The 24,477-nt window shown below is 36.8% G+C and overlaps 3 protein-coding genes across 4 annotated transcripts; 1 reads left to right on the top strand and 2 right to left on the bottom strand.

The window, feature by feature from the left end:
- Nucleotides 1-1,222: 1,222 nt before the first annotated feature.
- On the bottom strand, nucleotides 1,223-8,634 carry LOC139965774 (uncharacterized). Of its 2 annotated transcripts, none has more exons than XM_071968466.1 (7): nucleotides 8,608-8,634; nucleotides 7,272-7,411; nucleotides 5,951-6,058; nucleotides 4,450-4,540; nucleotides 3,963-4,131; nucleotides 3,281-3,375; nucleotides 1,223-2,841 (listed from the first exon to the last, which is right to left on the bottom strand). In XM_071968466.1, the coding sequence occupies exons 1-7, from the start codon at nucleotides 8,617-8,619 to the stop codon at nucleotides 2,680-2,682; spliced, it is 777 nt and encodes a 258-aa protein (XP_071824567.1). In that variant the 5' UTR covers nucleotides 8,620-8,634; the 3' UTR covers nucleotides 1,223-2,679. The 2 variants fall into 2 exon arrangements, with proteins under 2 accessions (XP_071824567.1, XP_071824566.1); XM_071968465.1 differs by lacking the exon at nucleotides 8,608-8,634 and adding an exon at nucleotides 8,396-8,586.
- Nucleotides 8,607-13,385, top strand: LOC139965773 (UPF0489 protein C5orf22 homolog). The gene is made up of 7 exons (XM_071968464.1): nucleotides 8,607-8,730; nucleotides 9,322-9,467; nucleotides 9,824-9,973; nucleotides 10,844-11,330; nucleotides 11,839-12,023; nucleotides 12,244-12,459; nucleotides 13,154-13,385. The coding sequence occupies exons 1-7, from the start codon at nucleotides 8,653-8,655 to the stop codon at nucleotides 13,302-13,304; spliced, it is 1,413 nt and encodes a 470-aa protein (XP_071824565.1). The 5' UTR covers nucleotides 8,607-8,652; the 3' UTR covers nucleotides 13,305-13,385.
- A 723-nt stretch (nucleotides 13,386-14,108) lies between these two features.
- On the bottom strand, nucleotides 14,109-24,037 carry LOC139965772 (nucleolar protein 9-like). The gene is made up of 9 exons (XM_071968463.1): nucleotides 23,815-24,037; nucleotides 21,730-22,149; nucleotides 20,835-20,939; nucleotides 19,591-19,738; nucleotides 18,860-19,052; nucleotides 18,247-18,361; nucleotides 17,501-17,643; nucleotides 16,938-17,171; nucleotides 14,109-16,024 (listed from the first exon to the last, which is right to left on the bottom strand). The coding sequence occupies exons 1-9, from the start codon at nucleotides 23,993-23,995 to the stop codon at nucleotides 15,686-15,688; spliced, it is 1,878 nt and encodes a 625-aa protein (XP_071824564.1). The 5' UTR covers nucleotides 23,996-24,037; the 3' UTR covers nucleotides 14,109-15,685.
- Between the last annotated feature and the right edge of the window lie 440 nt (nucleotides 24,038-24,477).

Genomic DNA, 24,477 nt, shown 5'->3' with positions numbered 1-24,477 from the left:
AATCGGCAGTACGCACGACCCCGCCAAGTTTTTAATTTTTGGTCACGACCCATCGATCATCACCCCACTCCCTTCCATGAAAAATGCCACTGGATTGATGTTGCTTATGCGATGGTTGGCTGTTTCTTTGCTGAAAGTTAGTCGATCTTGGGTTGATGATCCCTGAGACTGGCACACAGGGGCACTGTGTTAAACTTGTTATGATACCTTAGTTTAGTTTAGTAGAAAAAAAGGATCAGGAGGGACACTCAAGTCCCCATCAAGGACCCTATACCTTAACTTCAGATAAGTTGACATTTTCCGCGGTTTCTGAAACGATCTCGAGACCCATCGAGATTCCTTTCCGACCAAATCGTTGAATTGCGGACCGTCGGCCTAAATAACAATGGGTTAGAATCGTCCTGATATGAACACAAAATATGTTACTTTCTTTTCGCAGATTCACAAAACATGAGAAAGAACATGAGTTGGGGTGGGGGGGGGTGGGCACCAAACATTTAAGGAGGGGCACAATAATCTTTTCCTGTAACTTGTGAAGCTTTATACACATGGTGGTTGCACAGAAGATGGGGGAGGGCACAGTAGTTTGCATGGGGGTGAGGGCAGGGGGAGAGTGTATCTGTACCCTGGCCTGGCTATGGACATGTGAAGGGTCCTTAAAATAAGGCAATTATTCCAAATAATATGAGCAAATACAAAGTATGAGATCCATTCAGTTGAATGCCATTATTCGGTTATTGTGTTAAACAGTTTTCATATTTTGACCCCTACTGACCTTTGATCTCCACCAAACTAAGGTTCATCTATGCATAATGAGGCAACTACACTTCATTTAATTTCCCATGTTATTTTGGTTGTATGCTTACCGCTCACACACACAAGCCATATTTGTATAACATTACCACTCTGTTAACTCAAATTTAATATCAAAGAGTAGCTCCCACCATAAAGCTACTGGGAGCTTTATTAATGTGGAAACATTTTTGCACATAAAATAACGGAAGGATTTCATGGTGTTACAGCACTCTTGTTCAAGAAAGAACACCTACATAGCAATAACCTGACGCAGAATTCATGCTGAAAGAAATTATGACAGATAAAAGATATGGAATTTTAATTTTCTTTTGATCCCATGTATTTAACTTATCCTCTTTTACTGAACGTTTATTGATATTGAAAGAGGCATACTTTTGCTATATAAAGAAAAAAATATCGGTGAAAGTCTGATTTCTTTATTATTTATTATAAAAATATCACTTCAGATAATACAGTAGCTAACAATAAATATATAATATGGTAAAACATAACAATATTACAATCACATGCCCATAACCATATTTGGGCGATGGGTATGTGAATTTGTGCACATTTGAAAGATATGTCAAAATATGGCAAATAATGAATGGATTTTGGCGATACTCGGTAGATACAGAGATGAAAAGATTTCATATTTTTATAGTGAAAACTTGAGAAAAAGAAATAAATAGATGAAAAACACTCAAAGTAATATATTCTTATCCTGAAGTTATCCCATACTGACACACACATCTACACAGCAATACTTCATATATCGGGAAAATAAAAATCAGTTTTACAAAATGATTAGTTAAAGCTAGTAAATAATTATTAAGCAAATAATTGATAAGTTACAGTTACTTTCAACCATTTGTTGAACAAGTTTAGTGTTGTGGGTAATAATTTTATATACCACAGTCATACATGTAAGGCCATGTGCAAAAAAAAAATATGTTTCTTGTCTGAACTTTGTCAAACAAGGAAGGTGGAGGTTTTTTTTTCTTCTCTATTTTTGGACCAAAAAAGGATGAAGGCTAGGATAAGAATATGTTTTTTTTTCCTTTTTGGGCTAATATGCTGGTAATTGAGCAATATTGAGATTATATAACATCAGCAAATGTTCCAGAATATGCTAGAAGGTCAAATAATGGTCACTCACGTTCAAGCTTCATCAAACAGTTTTGCTTCCATATTATACTTTTACCAATCTCAGAGCATCTAGTAATGTTTAGCACTATGTAAATTGGTGGGAATACTGAACATCATACACATGATAACGATGCTAAGCAACCATGCTGACATACCAATGCAATACACGATTCATGAAAAGGGATTTTTTCTTTTTCTTAAACAGATGCTTCTTTAGAGACGGAGCAAAGATATAAATTTATTTTTAGAATTTGATGAGGTGAAAATGTCTTCCCTTTCCTTACAAAGTATAAGTTATTTCTCCAAAGTACAAGTTATTGGTAGATGATATATGAATCTGTGGAAGTCTCGAGAAGAGTGATGACAAAGCAAAATTTCCAAATATACCATATTTTACTGAGAAAACAGGAAATTTGTAAAAAGGAAAGCAAAAATTTGAAGAACATTTTCTGAGCACAAAGTTTAGACCATCAACAAAGGGTTTACCTGGCAATAAAAAAAATATATAAAAAAATAGTAATAACAACCATATTTATATTTAGGAACACATCATTTAGATGGGCAGTGAGGAATAACTCTGGCATCTTAATAAATTTGTCAATGTCTGTCATTCAATTTTCCATATAATAAAGACGATGAAACATTAATGGTATTCGTCCTCCGGTTCTTGATAAATAGTGTGTCACAAATTGTCCAATGACAATTAGGTCGCCGGAAATTTGGCCAAGTTCAATGCTACCTCTTGCTGCTTCTCCTTTCAGAGTGTTGGGCTTTAATATCCGGCAGCGGAAATCCAAACCGTTGAGAGAGTTTCTCCAGAGTCCTTTGATATTCCTTATTGAGTTTCGCCGACTGCTGAAGAGCAAACTTCAAGTCTTCGAGCTCTTCAAAGAAATCCTTCTCCAAAGAAGGAAAAATATGAGAGATACATATAAAATGTCATATTCAAGATGGGGGGTGGGGAGGTGGGGGGATTGGAAGGCAGTACCCATGCCATCAATTCAGCTAATGATAACTAATGTGTTGTTCAAAGTATTTACCTTAAATGCCTGCGACACACCTGAAGATTTATGAAATATTATACTGTAGAGTTTTACCGTAAGCTTCAAATGTGAATGACATATGTAGACAAGCAGCAGGGATAATGAAGTGTGTTATGCAAACCAGCCAAACAGTATTTCTTGTTCATAGAACCTCAGTATTTGAAGTAGTGAATGACAAGCAATATGTAACAACCATAAAAGTATGATGCAAAATGCACTAGTTATTTAGTGTATAGCACAAAAGGAAAAAACACTTCTAACGTTGCTTGCATTGCAGGCTGAATTCAACTTACGTCATCTAAAGCTCCAAGTTCTTTCTTCAGTAATTTTCTGTCCTTGGCTAACCTTTCTTTTTCTTGTCGTAGTTGGTTCACCTCTGACCTCAGATCTAAAGTATAAATGTTTCAAACCTTATTTTCCCTTTGTAATGAATGACACCATTATTTGAACTATTTTGTCATTGTATATATTTACTATAAATTACTAGTTCAGCTAGCCACAATACATTTACTAGAATCTGGTGTGAAGAGGACAAAACAAAAATGGTGCCAGATTTGGTCCATGAATTTTAAACTAAACTGGCTAAAATTAAAAAGCTTACAGCAAGACACCTCCACACTCCCCCCCCCCACCCTACTAAAAGAAAAAAATCTCCATTAGATGAAAGGCAAAAGTTACTCTCACAACATGCCCTTATCACCACCTGAACACCACTAAAAGGGAATAACTTAACTGGTATCCCATAGCAACACAAAATCACACAAAGACAAATATGTATTTTAGGTTTTGTACACAGGACTAACCATTTTGTGGAAAGCAGTCTTCATAAACCTCAAAACTACATAAATACTTTCAGCACAAATTATTTCCCAAAAAATTCACCCTTCTTCAGTTACATCTGCAAAATGTCATTGAAAAACGGGGAGGAAACGTTAGAATCCGTGTTTTGTAGCCGTAGTAACTAGGTTGCTTTACCTTCAGCGTCATCTTGAGTCGATGAAGTTCTCCTCCTTCGTTGAGTTCTTGGTGTCCTCCTCATCTTCCTCTGAGAGGAGGATGGAGTGGTCAGAGGACGATTTCTTTCTAAATAATCAACTTTCTGCTTTGAGTTGGTCAGTTGAGTCTCAAGCTCTTGCACTCTTAACTTGTGTTGAAAACAGGTGAGAAGAACATAGCTGAATATTTGGTAATTAATATTAGAGAAATTTCGGTTTCAAACCACAAAGAGAAACAAGTCTTACAGCTGTACTGATATGAGGTATGGCAAGTGTGTGTGTTTTTCCTTCTCAATTACTATCAGCTAATATTGGGCTGCTCTCATAAGCCTGTACTGTAACTGATATGTGCTGTAATCCAGTAAAATGCGAGGTGAGAACTTGATTTTACCTAATAGATTCTGTTAAGCACTGGCATGTATTGGCACATGGCTAATAGTGTAAAATTCTAGGCCTGATATACTTACATTCAAACCTGCTATCGTTTCAAGGTGTTTGGCATTGTGCTTTAACTCCTTTTGATATTTCTTCATCAGGTTTTTGTGCATTTTAAGCAAGCTGGTGACAAAAAATGCATTACGGGGAGAAAGAAAATTCATGCATATATCAAACAAAAGTGATCATAAATTTTACAATGTTTAAAATTGCTGGAATATACGGAAGCGTAGAAGGGACATTGCATTGACGAGTTACCAACTTGACAAAACGACAATTATCTGCAAATTGACGAGTTGACGAGATGGTAACCTGACAAAATTCAGAAAATTGACGTTTTGACGAGATAACGGATCTCGTCAATGCATCAATTTTCTGCAAATTGACGAGTTGCACACTTACAACCATCTCGACAAGATGACAAAATTCAGAAAATTGACGTTTTGACGAGATCCGTTATCTCGTCAAAACGTCAATTTTCTGAATTTTGTCATCTTGTCGAGATGGTTGTAAGTGTGCAACTCGTCAATTTGCAGAAAATTGATGCATTGACGAGATGCGATATCTCGTCAAAACGACAATTTTCTGAATTTTGTCAGCTTGTCGAGATGGTAGTAAGTGTGCAACTCGTCAATTTGCAGAAAATTGATGCATTGACGAGATCCGTTATCTCGTCAAAACGTCAATTTTCTGAATTTTGTCACGTTACCATCTCGTCAACTCGTCAATTTGCAGATAATTGTCGTTTTGTCAAGTTGGTAACTCGTCAATGCAATGTCCCTTCTACGCTTCCGTAGGAATATGACTCAATACAACAACTTTAGGTTATATTAATATTGCATTCAGTTGAGGGCGACAATAATTTTTCCAATACATACAGGGACATGCTGTTGATGGTGATCTCTCCCCCCCCCCCCCCCAATCTTTCATTTTCACAACAAGGGTTTTGAGCTAAAGTTTGAGGACCTCTGGGTGTTTTGGCTATGTTTCAAAGATTCTGTTCAAACGCTCAAGTGTGTATCAGGCCCAAAATACATTAAAAGAACAATACCGAAAGAACCAGCAGTCTCCTTATATATTACTAAGTTCAAAAGAGATTTTCCATGTGAAAGACAGCCAATGAAATTATTCAGTGACCTGAGATGCCTTTTATCTGTGAGTTGTGAATGTAATTGTAAACAATGGATGTTTACATTGAAGTTGCTTTTGAGAACGGAAGGCCCAACAGGTGAAATTAAAATTATTCAGGGCCGATTTTCAAATTCAAGGATATTCTCAGGACAGTAATAAATGACAGGTACATTTCCGGGAACACTTTTCATCCTGGAACAGGGCGTGATATCTGTGGACTGTCCTCGAATATTGGGAATGTCTGGTCACCTTATTTTAGTTTCTTAATGCAATTATCCTGAATTCCATAGCACTGCACAACTCTGCCCATCCAACCTCCCTCTGGTACCTCTTCCCCCCCCCCCCCCCACACCCACCCCCTCTTTAATCATCTCACCCACATCTATCCAGAGAGGCTTTTACCTGTCAATCTGCTTCTTTTGCTCATCTGTGTGCTTTTGTTGTTTGCTGACTTGTTTGGATTTAATCACAAGTGGTTTGTATCCTGGTAAATCAGTCTGGGTGCATACACTGCAGGAAATTAGAAAATATGTCTTAATTCATCATCAACATTACTTAACCAATTTTGTCTAGAGAATATGGCAGTCTATTCCCAAAGGAACTTCAAATCCTGATTTTCATCCAATTCAAAGCACTTTCCAATCAACATCTCGGAACATCCCACAGAGCCTGTTCTTAAAATTTCCATTAACAAACTATCAGGATGTAGAAACACCTAACAACTAAAATAATGCTTGGCATAATCTATGGTAACTCTTGTTGAGCACTGTCCAGAAATTGGGTCTGTAGGGATTGAATGTTATTGGTTAAAGGACATGTATTTATTGACAGATATTTAACAGACAAGACAGTTTTCAAAATTTCACAGATGGCACATTTTACTCAACTTATTTGGAACTGTTTAATCTTATACTATCAATTCTTGAGTTATTCTAAAGGTGCAATTCGATCATATTTTTCTTTGCACTGTGCTTTGCTTCTCAATATTTATAAATAATTAAAGTCTTTGTGTACAAGGGAAAGGCAGGCGGGAGGCTTCAATGATAAGTCTGAGTGGAGGGGTGTCCCCCCCCCCCCCCTTTGAGGAATTCTGGTAAAATTGAGGGTAATTATATACAGAAAGGTGTTATACATTTGAAACAATATTGAATCATTTTTGACAGTTACATGTTTATGTACAATACACTAAGAATTTTTGGTATTGTCTGTCAGAATAATAGTGGGCCGCCCTCGCCAATCCCCATTTTTTGTATGGGGGGGGGTGGGGATTTATACATTGTTACATCCCTGCTAAGGTTGATGCTACTACATTAGCATGCTTACACAAATTCATTACATTCGATTCCAAATGACAGTTTAACAGAACAAGTGTAAATACTAAAATGAGAAGTGACACAAAACAGCATTGGTGACAATTTAATTATATGGATCAATACTACTCTCAATATTGCACAGAAATTACCATCTACTCAACTTTGACAATGTGATGAGCCAACATAAAACTAACAGGTACATATATACGTTGTTATGTCATTTCTGAATTCTTTTAATTCTTCAGTAGTTCTGTCAAGTTTTATCATGGAAATGAGTGAACACTTGGTTGTAACTGACATCAATAAGGTATGCTTCTAATTACTATTATTCTAACAGCTGGATTTAAAACAATGATTCTAAATACTGTTAAATGTTATATGCGAGAGAAGAGAAGATAACATTGTTGTACCTGATTGTCAACGTGTGATGCTTGACAAATTCTTCAAATTTTAACTTTTCATTAATATCCCTCAGTTCTTCTTCCAATACATTGTTCTTCTTCTTCAGCTTTCTCAACTTTCTGATCAACTGTTCATTTTCATCTGTCAACTATTTGTAATAAACATTGCAGAAAAGAAGGAAACTTTCTGTTAATGTTCTTGAACAAAACTTCTGGGAGAATGAAGAGCTAAAATTTACAGTATCAGTACTATATCTGAATAAGCATGATAATTTTAGGATACAAAAAGTCAAGTCCCTAGAGTGCTTTCCTGAAGATTCTAAACCCTAAAAAATGTTTACATACCAAGGAAGTAATGCCATTGTCACAGAGACTATGATTTTTTTTTTTACAGTTACAGAAAAACTTTAAATCAACAGTTAAACATGTTTGTATGTATCATATCTGCACCTTCACATCAATCCTGCCACAAACGATGTTAGGGATGAGCAATGGGGGGGCAAGGGGAGGGGGAAAATGTTGGTAGACAGTAAAGTTATTATCTTTTCAGTATATAACACTGTCAGAAGGGTTCTGCTTTGTCAAAGTCATGGTGCATCTTATGGATCAGCCCCTCAAAATGGCTTAGCTACAGTACCGGTGGTATGCCCATGGTGACTGTGAATGTGACAAGAGCACATTTGTCAGTGAAAAACCTTTCATTGAGGAAGGTACACTTGGGCTAGGAGTATAGTGCCCCATACAGGAATTCTACTCTAGTTCAAACACTTAAATGGATGTGACAATAATAAATTGACCTGGAGCACCTAGGCTACATGATCACATGTTACTTGTTATGTTAGCCAACGCCTAACATAGGTTATCTTAGAGAAGTTAGGCTACTGCCAGTACTGTGTTCAGTTCACTTTAATTTCGAGTGGGCCTAAGCCTACACCCACAGGTACCCATGACCACCCAACATATGCTGCACATGCCAATACAAAAACAGATAATACTGTGTACGTTATGAACGTCTCCATGCCATCTAGGGCCTAGGCTGCAGTTTAGGCCTAGCCTATGCTATAGTCTACCTTTTGGATGGTTTAAAGATTAAGTCTAACGTTAACGATAGGCAGTTTAGGAATATAGCCTACCCTTGAACAAACATGGACTTCTGGCATTTGGTTGAACATGTTGTCGATATTAATAATAGTTACTGATAGTTAAATTCTGAAATATTAACGGAGATCTGACGGCAATCATCGATCATTATCGTGCTCAAACGCCAATGTTTTCTAATATGCTAGAGAGATAGCAACTGGTCACTTCAACTGTGGATTCAAAATGTTTTGTTTTGCGAACGAACCCCACTATACATTTTCCTACTCAAGTTATCCACCGGCTCTTCAGCATGGAACTCCACAGTCGTGTGAAGAAGCAGAGAGTTTACTCCAAGCTACCTGTCATTATTGTTGAGGATCATCAGGAGGTAATTAAGTCAAAATGCGTTGTATGAGTATGTATGATCGTTTTTAATCGTATTAGCACAAATTTAAATAGCTACTCCATCTTCCCATGTTTTGTCAGCTTTAATTTGCATTGGAACCGTATTCGCGACGTTTTCCCCACAAGAATCCAACCCATATTGTGTAGCATACGTTGGAAGCGCCGATTGTTTTTACAACAACAAAAAACAATGCTGGTGGTTCATGCCTAAACGACAAAACATGTTATTATTACTAATAATGGTCTTTTCATTGACCAATCTGCCCACAGATGCAGCCTTGGTGTATTCACACTCATTTCATGGCTAGTCCATTACATTTGCCAAGGCACTCAGTTCATTAATAACCTGGGTGATTGCATCTAACATAGGCCTAGGGTACATTAAGTAGGTTCCTCATCAGGAACTCGATTGATGGTGAACTACATGTATGCTTCAGCAGAAGAAAGCTAGAGGAAATTATTTAGGGCCCCTGTAACAGTAACATTTCTTTAGGGAGTAGGAATGTTGAAATACAATAAGTTTGTTTCTACCAACCACAAGATCCAAACAGTTTCACATTGCTTATATGTGCAGGTACTGAAGCATATCTACCGGGCCATTGCTACTCGCCATTTACCATTTGAAAACATCAGTATGGTCCATTTAGACTCTCATCCAGATCTCCAGATACCTTCAAAGATTCCTGCAAAAGATGTCTTTAATTTAACAGAGCTGAGCAAGTATGTATCTACTAATAAATTTCTCATTCTATGTCATGCAAAACAGTTACAGTATACAAAAATTACTTAAAGTATACTAAATTATACTTAAATGCCATAGGGAACTCCTGCTCCCACTTATACACTGCTTATAATTATAATTGTTATTGGTTAAATTCAAATTGTAGCAACGAAATTCATTTATTTTTTTGTATGTAGTGTTGAAGCTTGCTATTTCAATCTGTAAATAGTGTTGTTTAAAGTTCTATTTCCTTACAATTGAGTGAATTGACCAGATGGTTATTGATGTTACAATATTTCACAGTGATTACCAAGAGAAATATTTGTTGCATATTTGAGTGTTGGTTCCGTTGCAGACACTTGAGTATTGAGAACTGGATTATTCCTGCAGTGTATGCCGGTCACATCAGTCACTTTGTTTGGGTAAAACCTCCCTGGGCAGATCAGTTGCCAGAAGGTCCAAGACGGGTCACAGTAGGTCGTCATGTGACATATGACACAATTAGGTAAGTGAGGACATGATACGCAAAATTAAGACAAATGGCATTCTACATGTAGTGGTGGCCCGGTCGGCCAACCGTGGCCCTCGGCGAAGAGCAATAGGGTTGTACCCATTAGCTTCCATAAATTTCTTATCAAAGTTGATATTCAATATGCTTGCGTATGAATTGTATGAATAGTTTGGACCTTTCCTATGTAAGAGAGGTTGTGCTCGGAAGTGGGCTATTCACTTCTTACTGCTGGCTAGGGTGCTGGTGGAGGTGGTCTGAAGACCCTTTGTAGCCAGAGGGCCCAAATCATCTTCAGCCCACCCCTGGTTCCATGACTTATTCAGGCTGATGGACCAACCATCAAGTCCAATCTACTTCCTTCTAAGTTAACAAGGCAAATTTTTAATGGTTGTCCCATCATCTTAGATGACCAAATTTCTATTCGGACAACCAAAGTCAGCTTTAGTGGTTCTGCCAAATGATTCTAGAGTAGTTTACATCAAATTCAGATGGCACTTTAATTTATAATAAACCCAAATAGGTAAAATGATAAGGTGGTATCACCCTTTTATCACTTTGGAGATACTGAAATAAAATAAAAATAGTGGTAGTTTGATGGCACAAAAAAACAAACACTAAGACCTTGTTGTCCAAGGAAGAACCAGAAAAATCCTTACAAATTTGCCCTGAAGTAGTAGAGCTCTGTTGACACTTTCAGTTAAAAACTTCTATTCATTGTATCCAGATCTTGCAAAAGGACAGTTACTATGATTGGCATAAATATGATTACATATATATTTAAGAATATACCTGTGGTCAGAGGTCTGAAATCCTAATGGAAGCCTGCAAGCCATCTCTTGTTAACATTTACTTCTTCCTTGACAGGATCAATTGGCCAGATGAGTACTATCTAAGCGATGTAATGTACGCTGATTCGGAGGATATGGTTGATTCAAAACAACTAGACGTGAATGTCGTGACGTTGAAATACAAAACAAAACACGACTATTTAAAATACCAGACAGCAGAAGACGTTCAATTATTGGAGAATAAAGACCAGGAATCCAGAAAAGATACTATTAAGGGAGATGATCTTCACACGAGTGCCGAGAGCAAAAGCCTCGATTCTTGCCAAACATTTGAGAGAAAGAGCGCTGACAAACTTTTGACAAGTGATCGTCTTTCTGGAAATTGTACAGAACATCAAAAGGAAGAAGATTGCAAGGAGTGTAAAGAAGGAGATTTGCCTGGCATGAACCAGAATGTACTTAAAGTGGTGGAAGAATCTGTTTCCACAGCAGGAGCTTTCATTTTGGATATAGACTTAGATTTTTTCTCAACACAGAATCCTTTCAAACTTGAGTATACATTAGTAAGTAGCCACAAACATTTTTTTGGCCATTTGCACGAGACTTGGTTTGTATTCATGCAAACTTCTTTGTATTCATGCAAATTTTTAGTGGGAGATGACCCACGAATTTCCCCTAAATGGGAGTTCGTTCAAGTGACACAAAGGTTAAATTACTATGTAAACAACTACGGATGCTTTCATCTGATCTGTTGTATTTTCATGCCCCACTTTTTTATCTCTTTTAACAACGTTGAACTTGTTGCATTCCAAAAAATTTGAAACTTGTTTGTAATTAAATATGTGGTAAATTTCTTGCATCATCTATTTTATTTATTTTCCAAATGATGTTAAGATAAGATGTCATATGACTCTCCTTCTTTATTTGTTAACCCCATTGTGATATGGATTTTTTATTGTTTCAGGGTGCAACCTACTCACCAAAATTTGTTCTTCTGTTATTCAAGTTATATCAATGGACGTCTTGCTTTCACTGCCTTCAGTTAACACAAACTTCTATTCTCCTTGACAGGATCAATTTAACATATTAAAGGAACTGTATCACTTTGAGGTGCCTAAGAGTAGCAATAAAGAAGAACTAAGGCAAATACAAGAGAAAAGAGCCGCACAATTATCTGATTTGAAAAATGCAATAACCTGGTGCCTAGAAGGAGATGTAGCATCAGCACACACAGATACTGACAATCTTCCAAAGAGGTATTCGAATTTTATTCACTTGCATTCCTAGCCATATGTAACATTATGTGCCAAAACCATTTGTTCAACGTTGTGTCTAGTTTTAGAAGTTCATTCATGAAAATTTATTTCAATTCTTACATGGTGATGTAAAAGTATACTCAAATGGCCAACCTTGAAATTGAAAAGTATTAACAGCTTCTTCCTCTCTTCACTGAAATCCTCTGGTTTTGGTTTATAGTTGGCAGAAAATGCTAGGACTGATTAAGGATTTGAAAGCCAGTAGTGCAGAAACTTTGAACGGAGAACTACTCCACATGGCAGGAGAGACGACCTGCGATGATGAAGATGATTTACCGCATCACGTCAGTTCGGACGAAGAAATTGGAGCATTGATGGAACAAGTTCAAGAGGTCCTTAGAGGCATTTCAAAACCAATCATGGTGACCATTGCTAGGTAACTAAACCAATCAGCTTTACACCACGGTCAAAAAATATTTTCAGTGTAGAAAAATGTGCAGCTTGCACTTGAGTTTATTATTTTCTGTGGGGGCAGGGAAGAGTTTCACCCCCTAATCCCAATCAACTCTCCAGTCAACCACCTTCACTGTTTGCAAGGAAACAGGGAACTCCAATAAATGCTACTTTTCTCTGCACAGAAACTCTTCTCTGCCTTCTTCATGGTAGTCTTTCAGCCAACTTTTTAAATAATGTAGGAGCTCTGTGTTATTTGCAGTTCTTGTTTAGTAGATTTAAGTGACTCAATTCAAAGGAGTATCGAGGTCGAGTAGTCCCAGAGGAAATGCAGGGGTTCTGTATAACATACAATGTATAGGATTATTTGTAGTTTTTGATGGGCAATAATGTGTATTGCCTGAGGAAAATTGTATTTCTTATTACCCCAGGCTGGAAATTAAGAGGAAGTCAGAACCCCATACTGCCCCGGTGGCATCTTTGTTTTTACTCCTCCCACTTTTGACTCTGATCTTGTTTGAAATTAAAAATGGAACAATGTAATTATTATTCCATCTACATATTTTCATCAGTCATTTGATTACCCTCAAGAGTCACATTAAACTGGATATATCTCAGATGGCTTTTTGTGCTCGTCAAATGGCCTTTCTCTTTTTCTCTCCGCTCCATTCTTTCAGATCATCTCTAGATGATTATTGTCCAAAGAAGCAAGTCGGCCGTATCCAGGAACTTGTGATCAAAATGTTAAATGATCTCTATACAGATGTCGAGGTGCAAAAAGACTATGAAGATGAAATAGTATCAACTTCCTCTGAAACTAAGACGTGAACTTGCAACAGCCTTGAAACCTCAGTAGACTACAAAATAGCAGACCAAGATGAGTTTCTTGTAGCAGGATATGGGGATGGTGGGGGTGGGGGAGGGAGGGGGAAAGTTGTAGTGAGGGGAATGAAACCTCAGTAGACTACAGATAGCAGACCTAGGTGAGTTTCTTGTAGCAGGATGCAGGGGTGGTGGGAAGGTGGAGTTGGAGGGAGGGGAGAGTTGAAGGTAAGGGGATGAAACCTCAATACTACAAATAACAGACCTAGATGAGTTTCTTGTAGCAGGATACAGGGAAGGTGGGATGGGGATGGGGAGGGGGAAGGAGAGAGAGTTGGGGATGAAACATCAGTTATTTTCTGTTGTGTTCATGACTGATATGACTACTTGTTATACTAACAGTCTCCCCCGAAGATCCAGTTGGAATTGAAACATCAGGCCCTCAAAAATTTTGTACTTAAATTACTTATCTTCACTACAGTATAATATTTTATGACATCATGGTCCTTGTGGTAATGTATTGTTTCACTGCTGTTGGCAACAAACTCAATGGCACATATCAAACCATGTGAAGATTTAGTAGTCTTTAAAGAAAGAAATTTCCAGGGTATTGGAGACAAAAGGTTAACATTTGTCGGGTATCTTTGTAAACAAAGTTAAATTCCTATCATGTTTTACTGAATTGCCATATGAAGAATTTTCTTTGCATTTTAATGTCATGTAAGAACAAATAATAGTTTATCTTAACTTTGTAAGGTCTTCATCTGAAATGATTGCTAGTTTGGTCAAAATAGAAGAAAAACGAAAGTATTATTTTGTACGTATCAAATTTTAATTGAAATCCAGCATGTCCTAACCTTTAACAAATGCAAGAAATTCACCCAATTTGTATGAAGAAACTTAAATGGCATTTGAAGTTCAAAATCTAAAAGATTCATCTTGTGTTGGATTGTAAGTTTTACTGAGCCATGAAATATTCACATTTCAATGGATACCTTCCTTTAACACACTGTTTATTACATAACAGAACAAATATGAACAAGTTTGTAGATTATAATAGATTATAATGAGGAAGTTTGTTTGAAGTACCTTATCTTCCCTTTAATGCTTATGATAGCTACCATCAGATAGTAGATAATGATACACAATAATGTAGCTGTAGCATGGAAAACTGTATTTTAAGATAGCTACCATCAGATAGCAGATAATGCCAAACATAAATGTAGCTTTAGCATGGCAAACTGTATCTTAAGATAGCTACCATCAGATAGCAGATAACACCAAACAATAATGTAGCTTTAGCATGGCAAACTGTATCTTAAGATAGCTACCATCAGATAGCAGATTCCACACAATAATGTAACTGTAGCATGGCAAACTGTCTCTTAAGATAGCTACCATCAGATAGCAGATTCCACACAATAATGTAACTGTAGCATGGCAAACTGTCTCTTAAGATAGCTACCATCAGGTAGCAAATTCCACACATTAATGTAGCTTTAGCATGGCAAACTGTATCTTAAGATAGCTACCATCAGATAGCAGATAATGCCAAACATAAATGTAGCTTTAGTATGGCAAACTGTATCTTAAGATAGCTACCATCAGATAGCAGATAATGCCTAACAATAATGTAGCTTTAGCATGGCAAACTGTATCTTAAGATGGCTACCATCAGATAGCAGATAATGCCAAACATAAATGTAGCTTTAGCATGGCAAACTGTATCTTAAGATAGCTACCATCAGGTAGCAAATTCCACACATTAATGTAGCTTTAGCATGGCAAACTGTATTTTAAGATAGCTACCATCAGATAGCAGATAATGCCAAACAATAATGTAGCTTTAGCATGGCAAACTGTATCCGTCGTATTGGATTAGAGAATAGAAGTGTCAACACTGCGATTCCATCCCACCATTTGGCTGGAAGGTCTTCCTTCAGTGGTAATACACTGCATGGTTTATTTCACAAGTGCCACGTTACCAAAGATACATAAGCAGAGACTTTTTGGCTAGTAAAAACAATTTCTCTTTCCTAACACACAATTTACCTTTCAAGCTAAATTCAATTCTTTGACTGGATACACTGTCATCACAAAGGAAATAAGTAAGGTACAGCCCTCGGGCACAGGCTCAATTTGGGGACCAGAATTTTCATAATATACTTAAGGGCAAGTAAGGTGGTAAAAAATGAGGCCAAGTGAATAGTTGTCATGGAAACCCGACCTGGCTCTCTCAGCACCTGTGACCTAAGGTAGGCAACCAGCTATTAAACTGGTGGCTTTCCTCTATTATTCCGGCATTCCTCCATCTTGGTGTGCTCACACGACAAGTTCTTCCATCATGTATCTCTCTCTGAAAGCATTCTTTCTATCCACATTTCTTTCTAAGATGGTCCTTCATGATGGCTGCTGTTCTTTTGTTTCTTCCTGTTACCCAACGTCCTATTTGTATCCTTTGGAGCTTCACCGATTAAATCAGCAAATAACTTCCTCTTTTTATCGTCTTTAGTCATGATTGAAGTCCAAGCGTTCCGTCGATGCTTGAACTGGCTCAGTTGACAAGTCCGATGCATGAAACAGCCAAATCTATCTGAATGTAACTGTGTTTCCTTCTTGGCTAACACCTCCGCAATTATTGTCTTCATCTTAATGGAAGACATTTTGAAGACAGATTCCATTGCGCGGCTTCCGCTCTTATCACAGCAGATGGAGAATAGATCATTCTAAAACAATGAAAAGAAATGAAATCAAGTAAACACGAAAGAGGCCGATAATCTATGTTATGAATTTTTATCACAGAGTGTTGGGGATTGATTATGCTGCGATTCGTATGAAAGCCATTTGCTTGCTGCAATATCAGTCATATTCTCAAAGTTAATTTTTTTCACAAAATGTTTCTTAACGCCCTTGCAACTATTTCTTCAAAGAAACCTTTATGGAATAAAAAAAAAATGACTAATGAATATTTAAAGATAAGTTTATTGCTATGATTATAACTGAGCTTGGACAACTTGCCCTCCGTATCTGCTACACCTAGTCACACCACTGTGTGATGCCACAAAATGCAGCACTGTGCCTCATGTCCGGGAATGTTCTACTGCCTCACGTCCCATAACTTACCCTGCACAGCCTTATTTACCATAGCTTTCAATAGCTCCTACCACTACATGAATGATCTCATAATGCACTGTTGCATTACACCCCAGAATGAGCCATGACCTCGTCCCTCACAACTGTTCGGGCCCCAGAGTGTACAAGCTGCCTCATGTCCCCAGAGTGTACTAACTGTCTCGTGTCCCATAAAATTAGATTTGCAGGCTGTTGCCTCATGATGCCTCTGCTGGAAAGCTCCAACCACTTCATGAATCCCCACTACAGTACACTGTTGCCTCATGTCCTAGAATAAGCCAAAGCCTCATTCCCCCTAATGCACCAAGCTGCAGACAGCCCCACCACTTGCTGCATATAAACATTTCAGGCCCCATAGTGGTAACTCATCTCTGCCTTATATAACCCATAATACTCAGGCACAGCCTCATGTCCCCATAATGCACCTTGCACTATCGCCAGATATACCAGCTCTGCTACATGGTACACAGATCACACAAAAGTGAGTGAGGACATGAAGAGACAAACCTTCATCGTGTTGATTAGTTGCTCTTTTTTCTTATCTTTAATCCGTTCGTTGGACATGAAATGCTCGAGCAGATAGCTCCCTGCTGGTTGGCAAATGATCGTCTTTAGCTCCTCTGTGCTCAGTGCCATAAATCCATTCACAACAATTCTTTTATTTTGAAATTTCAAGAGGCTCTGAAGAAGCAGAGAACCATGTAACTTCACCTCGATTCCTTTAGGTTTTACTTCCCCTGTCTGAAGACAGAAAAGGTGAAAGAAAGTTGATATATGCTTTTTGGCTGGATATGTTTATCACATCAATCACTTTGTTTTATATATAGATGGACATTAATTGAAATGGAAAACTTCAGATTAATGGGGGGCAAAAATAAGAAAGGTGGATGAAAATGGTAAAATTTTACCTGATTGTGAAGCTTTCATGCTTAAGGAATGTATACAGGATTTGATACCCTTTCATACACTTCCTTCATGCTTAAACGTTTTACAGGGATAGCAGTGAAACATTTACGTCATCAAAACATCATTCCAGTAATCGCCTCTTCAAAAAGACATAGAATAATTACCCCCGAGTTTGAGTTTTCATCATCTTCCGAAGGAAAGAGGACTTCAAATGATTGTAGGGAACCAATGAGAATGATAGCCTTGAGCTGACGTTCCTCTGGAGTAAAGCCCTTCAATGCTTCAAGCAGAGATTTCAAAAACGTTTCTGACAAGAGAAGTCAAGTCAAACCAAGAATCTGAGTGATTAGCTGCATTGAACGCATAGGAAGTACTCTGTATTTTATTTACTCTCTGTCAACATAACATAACATAACTTCAGTGACATCTTTTCATTATTTCATCAAAATTTCCTTACTCTTTAAAAAATTGTCATATAAAATTTCAACAACAAAAAAAAAAGAATAATTAAACTAAATTCAAATTAAAGCAAACTTATTAGAAACATTACAAAAAAAGATTTAAAAAAGAAAGTTAAAGTTTTTGAAAATTTTGCATGTAAACATTACAAATATAGTTAATCAGGAAATTTTTATTACAACCTTGAGCTTTGCTAAATTTGGGAGCAATACTAACGACTTGAAATTGCCACATTTGTTTCAATTTGGTTGTAAATAGGTGAAATAAAACCTGGAAAGAAGTGACATTGGGGCTTTGAAAATGTCATCATTAATAAGACAATTAAATCCAAAAACCAATACAAAAGTAGTGTGAACAATTCCCCCAGGAAGGATGCTATTAAACTGCACATGAAATGACAAAAGTGTGCAAATGAAAAGTAAATCATTACATTTGATGAAGAAACAGTTACCTTGATGTGCAGGGAATAAGAAGCAAGTTTCTGCTAACTGTAGAAGCACCCCCGTGTTATTGGCTGCTAAGATCTTATGGAATCCTTTCGTAAGTTCTGTCATAATCTGGTCCATCTACAAACAAGAAAAAATAGAACTGATAGTGATTCAGAGGTAAATATCAATTAAAATGGTTTAACCTATGACCTATGACATCACATTTCCTTTGTTGAGCCACAGTTTTTTCTTCTTTCATATATCGCTATGGTCATGTCACTGAGTATATTAACTGCAGTAAGAAACAGATTGAATTTCATGGAAAGACCTGCAAAAGGACCATCAGACTATGAACTTAAATTGATTAAACAATCTGCAATAGTCCTCACAAGTACCTTTGACCAACTTTGGCGACTACCAATGAACTAATTCCTGTAGAACAATCATATGGAAGTACTTTCACATAAATTGACTGGCTGCAAAACACTTCTTTTATTCCAGCTTTGAATTTTTTTTTTTCTGTAACTGCCTCAGTATGTAATAATGGGACCTTACATGTATCGCATAAAAAAAATAACCAAACATGGTCAGTCCCTTTCAATTATCGCTTAAACTGATTCGCATATATAAACTTACAGATTCAGACTGAACTGTTTTTGCAATGAGTCGCTGAAGTATAAAGTTTGCCACAGGAGTTTTAGCGAGTTTGAGAAGTAGGCCATTAAAGCATGTCTCTGTCAGGTCTTTCAGAATGTCATCACTTGCTACTTCGATGATTGTTTCAATTAAATGACTTGATATAGGGTTGACCACCGCATCTGGTAGAGTCCTAGAATGTGAGAGAAAACAAGAAATAAAGATAAATACAATAAAGATATCACATGATTTTCATTGAACCCCCACCCCCTCCTCCCCTCCCAAAAAAACAATTGTTAATTATGTAATAGTCGTAAGCTTATATGAGAGGAAAAGACAGTCTGTTCAAATGTCTCAATTTGTTCAATTTTTTTTTTTTTTTTTTTTATTGGGGGGGGGGGTTATCAAGTTTACCAAACCAACCGATTAGGTTTTATGGTCAAATTGTTGAGCAAAAACAGACAGTTGCTTTATAGTGACTTGACATATTGAGCATCAGCACAACACTGGGATATATTCACAAATAGAATGATAACAATATGATTAATTTCTCAGGATCAATTAAGCAAAGAATTTCATGCCTCTAGGAAAAAAAAAATTTGACTGAGCATGGAATAGGATGCATATGAAGTTGTTGCTTCGAAAGTTGAAGACTCAAAAGGAAGACTTAACATTCTTTCATTTCAAATTTGATGAGATTTCAACAATTACCTTATTTTTTTCCCAAATACCTTTTAGAGTCTGACGAGGGCTCCTGCTTGAGTTCGCATTTCTTTATCAGTTTACGACAAACTTTCCTACAACTGTCCTTATCGTTCTTTTGGAGAACTAGAAGCAGCACTGCTAAGACTGGACATGCTGATGGACTGCCAATATATTCTGCAATGATGAAGTACTTTTTAGGTAATGATTCTAAAGGAGACCAGAATGTTCCAAGGGAGGGATTGGATTCATCGTAAGTCATCTTGTGGGTTGTGAATCATATGTGTGACATTTAAAAAAAAAAAAAATACTTGACAACCTTGATAGTTGAACAAGATATTTCATTTTAAGTAAAATCATTTATGCTATTGCACTTCCCTTAGACAACATAAACTTCAAATATGTAACATGAAATGCTTAGACACTGAAAACATGTAAGTCTTCTATCGAAAGTCACTTTAACCATAAATCTTGGTATGTCAATCATGTAGCTATAATATTGTTTTATTTATTGACACCCCCCCCCCTTTCAGTAGTAAGGTTTCTTCCTCTCTAAACTGTTCTTCCAAGAGAGCAAGATAGTAACATTGAAGAAATACAAGGGTTAAAATCTAGGTCATTTTCATAACTGATGTTATACATGTGAAGACAATTTTATCATTGTATAAAAGTACTTTAAGTTACAAAAGTTACCAAGCCCATTGGATCTTTTTCTTTGACTTTTTTACTGTGACTCTTTTGTGTCATATTCCCCCAAACACAATATCATACACCCCAAGGTTCATAAAATCCCCATACACAATATCAAGCATCCCACTAGGCTAAATGAAATCCCCATTCACAATATCAAACACCCCACTAAGGTTCATAAAATCCCCATACTCAATATCAACACCCCACTAAGGTTAATGAAATCCCCATACACAATATCAAGCATCCCACTTAGGTTCATGAAATCCCCATACACAATATAATAATAAACTCCACTAAGGTTCATGAAATCCCCATACACAATATAATAAACCCCACTAAGGTTCATGAAATCCCCATACACAATATAATAAACCCCACTAAGGTTCATGAAATCCCCATACACAATATAATAAACCCCACTAAGGTTCATGAAATCCCCATACACAATATAATAAACCCCACTAAGGTTCATGAAATCCCCATACACAATATAATAAACCCCACTAAGGTTCATGAAATCCCCACGCACAATATAATAAACCCCACTAAGGTTCATGAAATCCAAACACAACAGACATACCTTCCAGTTGCTTTGATTTCATGAGCTCACTCTGAAGCAAAAGGAATTCATTTTGATATGTTTCAGGCCGGTTTTCCAATATCACTCTTGTTTCTTGTATCATATCTAAAATAAAGGAATGAGAAAAACAATGACACAACGTACATTGTGTTGTTATCACAAAGAAATACAGGTTTAATTTAATTATGACAATTATCAAAATAAAAGGTCTCAGTTACAATTCAGATAATAACATGGCAATAAATATACACCAGATATCATACTGATACAACAAAGTTATCAGTAACAAGTTCTGTACATGACATTTCTCATAATCCTAAAACATATAAACTGAATTTTCATGTGTAGTATACATTTGCTCCATGTCTAGTAGTATATATTAAGTATATTTTCATGTAGTATTTGAAACAGAATGACTTTAAGCCTTTGTTCAAGTTTATGCAGAGTCTGTGGTTGTGTTCTACAGTTCTTGGAAAAAGTCATAGTTGCACATGTTCTCTGTTCTAACGTTAAGTTACTTTCTATATGAGTTGTTCACTTGCTCTTGTAGGATACAGTTCAATAAAATAAGCTGCCTACTTTAATTCTTGATTTCTCTCATATTTTGTCTCTTTACCCACATATATACTGTATGTTCCATACACCAGTATATTACACTACACATGTTGTGAACAGTGATATATTATGTGGGATCTAAGGCTATGACTCTGTGTGCCTGACAGTGACTTCCTATATGCTTGGTTGCCTACATTACCAGGATTTTTTTTCATCACTATTGGCTACAATTTATTAATAGGGAGGCTTCTTTAAGAAAATCCTTTCCATTCTTTGATGGGCCTGAATGAAATGCAAATGCCTCTATCAAAAGTGTAACTTCAGTTTTGGTCTTAAGTACCTCTTTGTTGCTGTTCTCTTGAAAGCTTACTCCGAGTTACTTTCTCTGCAACTTGCAATCCGCCAAATACTTGTAGCAAAGTTCTCAGAACATGACTGGCATAGGTATCCATGACAACAGACTCCAGCTGATCTCTGACACTTTGGCTAAGGTTCAGAAGCAGCCCATTGAATGCATCAGCTTCATCTTGTTTTGCAGCAAATTCTAAAGAGAGCATCATCGTGGTTTGTAAGACGTGGGCTCCAAACCGATCATACATTATGGTCTCAGAATCAGACAGCAGGCCCTTGAAGAAGGTGAGAATCTGTGAGCTCTTTCCAAGAGGAAGTATCTCTTCTAATATTCTGCTGATTGTCTGGTTCTGGCAAAGTTTCACCTCTTGTTCTTCTGTTTGCTTAAAGACGTTTTCAAGAAACATCTCTGAAAAAAAAAGCAACCATATCATCACATTTTTTTTTACATAACTGATACAAAAAGGTCTTTAGTTGAAGTTGTGACTTCTTGACATATATCTGGATCTTTCAAATTGGGACATTGTAGCATAAAAAAATGGCATGAAGCACCGGATGAGAGACTTATACACCAGACATTGGATCTAGAGAACTTGTAAGGAGGGTTCTCCCACTTTTCATAAGAATGAATTTGACCTAGTTTTTTTAAGATTGCTTTATTTTGACAACAAAAAAGACAACACTAACTAAGAACTTAATAAAAGTCTGGAGGGATTGAATATTTTAGACATATAATGAGTTTTAACCAGCTCAGTTTTCATGTATACTATACTGTTTTACATCAGCTGCTACTGATCACGCAGGGGCTATGATGGCTTGTTCACTAGTGAAAAAAATTAATGACAAAACGACACATGAATCTAATTTTACTCCTGTGCTATATCAAGTGGATATGAAGATAACTGTGATGTATTGAGTCCTACGACATATAGCCTAGCCTACTGTATAAGTAACTTGCATGTAGCATTTGTACCTGTAGTATGGCACACAGTAACCTGCATGAATTGGTAAAAATCTTTGTCCATTCCTGTCCATTTGCTCATTGTTTCATTGTTTAACCTGAAATAGGTTTGGATGAAGCTACAACATTATGAAGTAAATGTTAAAAGGCATCTGAGCCATAGCCTAGCTTACTTCAACAAATTCATATTGAAATTGGAAAGACATCTGAAGTCTTATGATTTACCCAGGTTGTTTCATCCTCTTATGTTTACCCTTGTAAGTTGTAGCATGGTGGATTCATAATTGATGCACTTGAGGATTTGATTAAAGATGTCTATCAACAAAATATCCAAATCACTCAACTACATTCGTTTCTTCAGATGTATACTTTCTCAGATATGTAATGATCTTAAATATTTATTGCTCTGTGTCTATGCAAAATACAATTGAGCAGAATTTTACCACAAATTTCTGTTGTGTCAAATTCTTTCATACTGTACCCCTAATTTGACACTCTTGTCGATAAATTAAATGTAGTATAGGCCTAAGTATACATCCATTGACTTTGGATGCTGTTTGCTATGCTGTGAGCCTCTAAGCTCAGATCCCAGAGGGTAGTGGTATGATATTGAGGAAATTTTGGTGCCTAAACATGTGCAAAACTGGGGGAGGATGTTAAATGCTTTAAATAAAACACAATTTGATCAGCTTAATCCTGAAATGGATTAAAACTCATCAAATATGTAACTCTGCTTGACTGCAAAGTGTTTAGGTTGCCTGCTGTATCATTGTTAGATGGGTCAATTGTACGAAGGTGTGTCAATTATGAAGCCTTTACTAAACAGTTGTTGTATGTACATAGTTTCTGTTACTTGTCAATGTCATTCAGCTTCTTTTGTTTTACTAAGCCTAGACCTATACTTACTAATTAGTTAGGCCTATGCTAACTGATGTTTAACTTTAAGTTAATTAAATGAGGACAGATACTGATTCTAGTAATAGGCTACTCTTAATTAGTTATATTTTTAGGCCTTGCCCAACTTAGGCATAGTCCTATCCTTACTTAGCCTAACATGATGCTATCATTAGCCTAACAAGTAAGGCTTTGACTGATACCTGCACATTAAAATACCTTGTTCATGGGTTTCCTGAAAGCCATCTTGTAATGCTTCGTGTACTCGACGGTAATATCCGAGTACGTGATGCTCCACCCTGCCTTTTCGACCAGAATCATGCAGAAGACCTGCATCTTCGCAATTAAAACTTGAGTCATTACCCTTGTCACCCTTGTGCTCTTCCATGCGGGCAGCCATATTGAAATAATTTCAATTTCATATGTTAGTGCTGCATTCACTCCATGATTCAAGCTGGCTTTACGCAACAACAAGAAAAGGGATTGAAAAAGTATTGATTGTAAATGCGGGAAATCATGTGTCGGGAATTTCGATTGCTTCCCGATATTAAGACAAAAAGTCAAAACTTTGATAAAAAAAATTAAAAGTTCATGGAAACAATTCAATTTCTACAACCCCCAAGGCCCTGCAATTTTTTTTAGGGTGTTTGAGGTTGCTTTAAACTTCAAATGGTGCATTCTGAGGCACATTAGACTATAGTATAAGTATAAGTAAACGTAGGTCTAGAAATCATCTATCTATAACGTAGGTGTATAACCAGGTCTAAGCTCAAGACACAGATTCTGCCAATAATTACTTCCGAATTTCGAATACTATTCCTGTCTGAACGTTCACCCTTGACTGACGGTGAAAGTGAGGGTGAGGGGTGGCACTCCCTCCCC

Source organism: Apostichopus japonicus, chromosome 3 (genome assembly GCF_037975245.1).
Source record: "Apostichopus japonicus isolate 1M-3 chromosome 3, ASM3797524v1, whole genome shotgun sequence".
Classification (NCBI taxonomy): domain Eukaryota; kingdom Metazoa; phylum Echinodermata; class Holothuroidea; order Aspidochirotida; family Stichopodidae; genus Apostichopus; species Apostichopus japonicus.
This window is presented reverse-complemented; position numbering and strand designations above follow the sequence as displayed.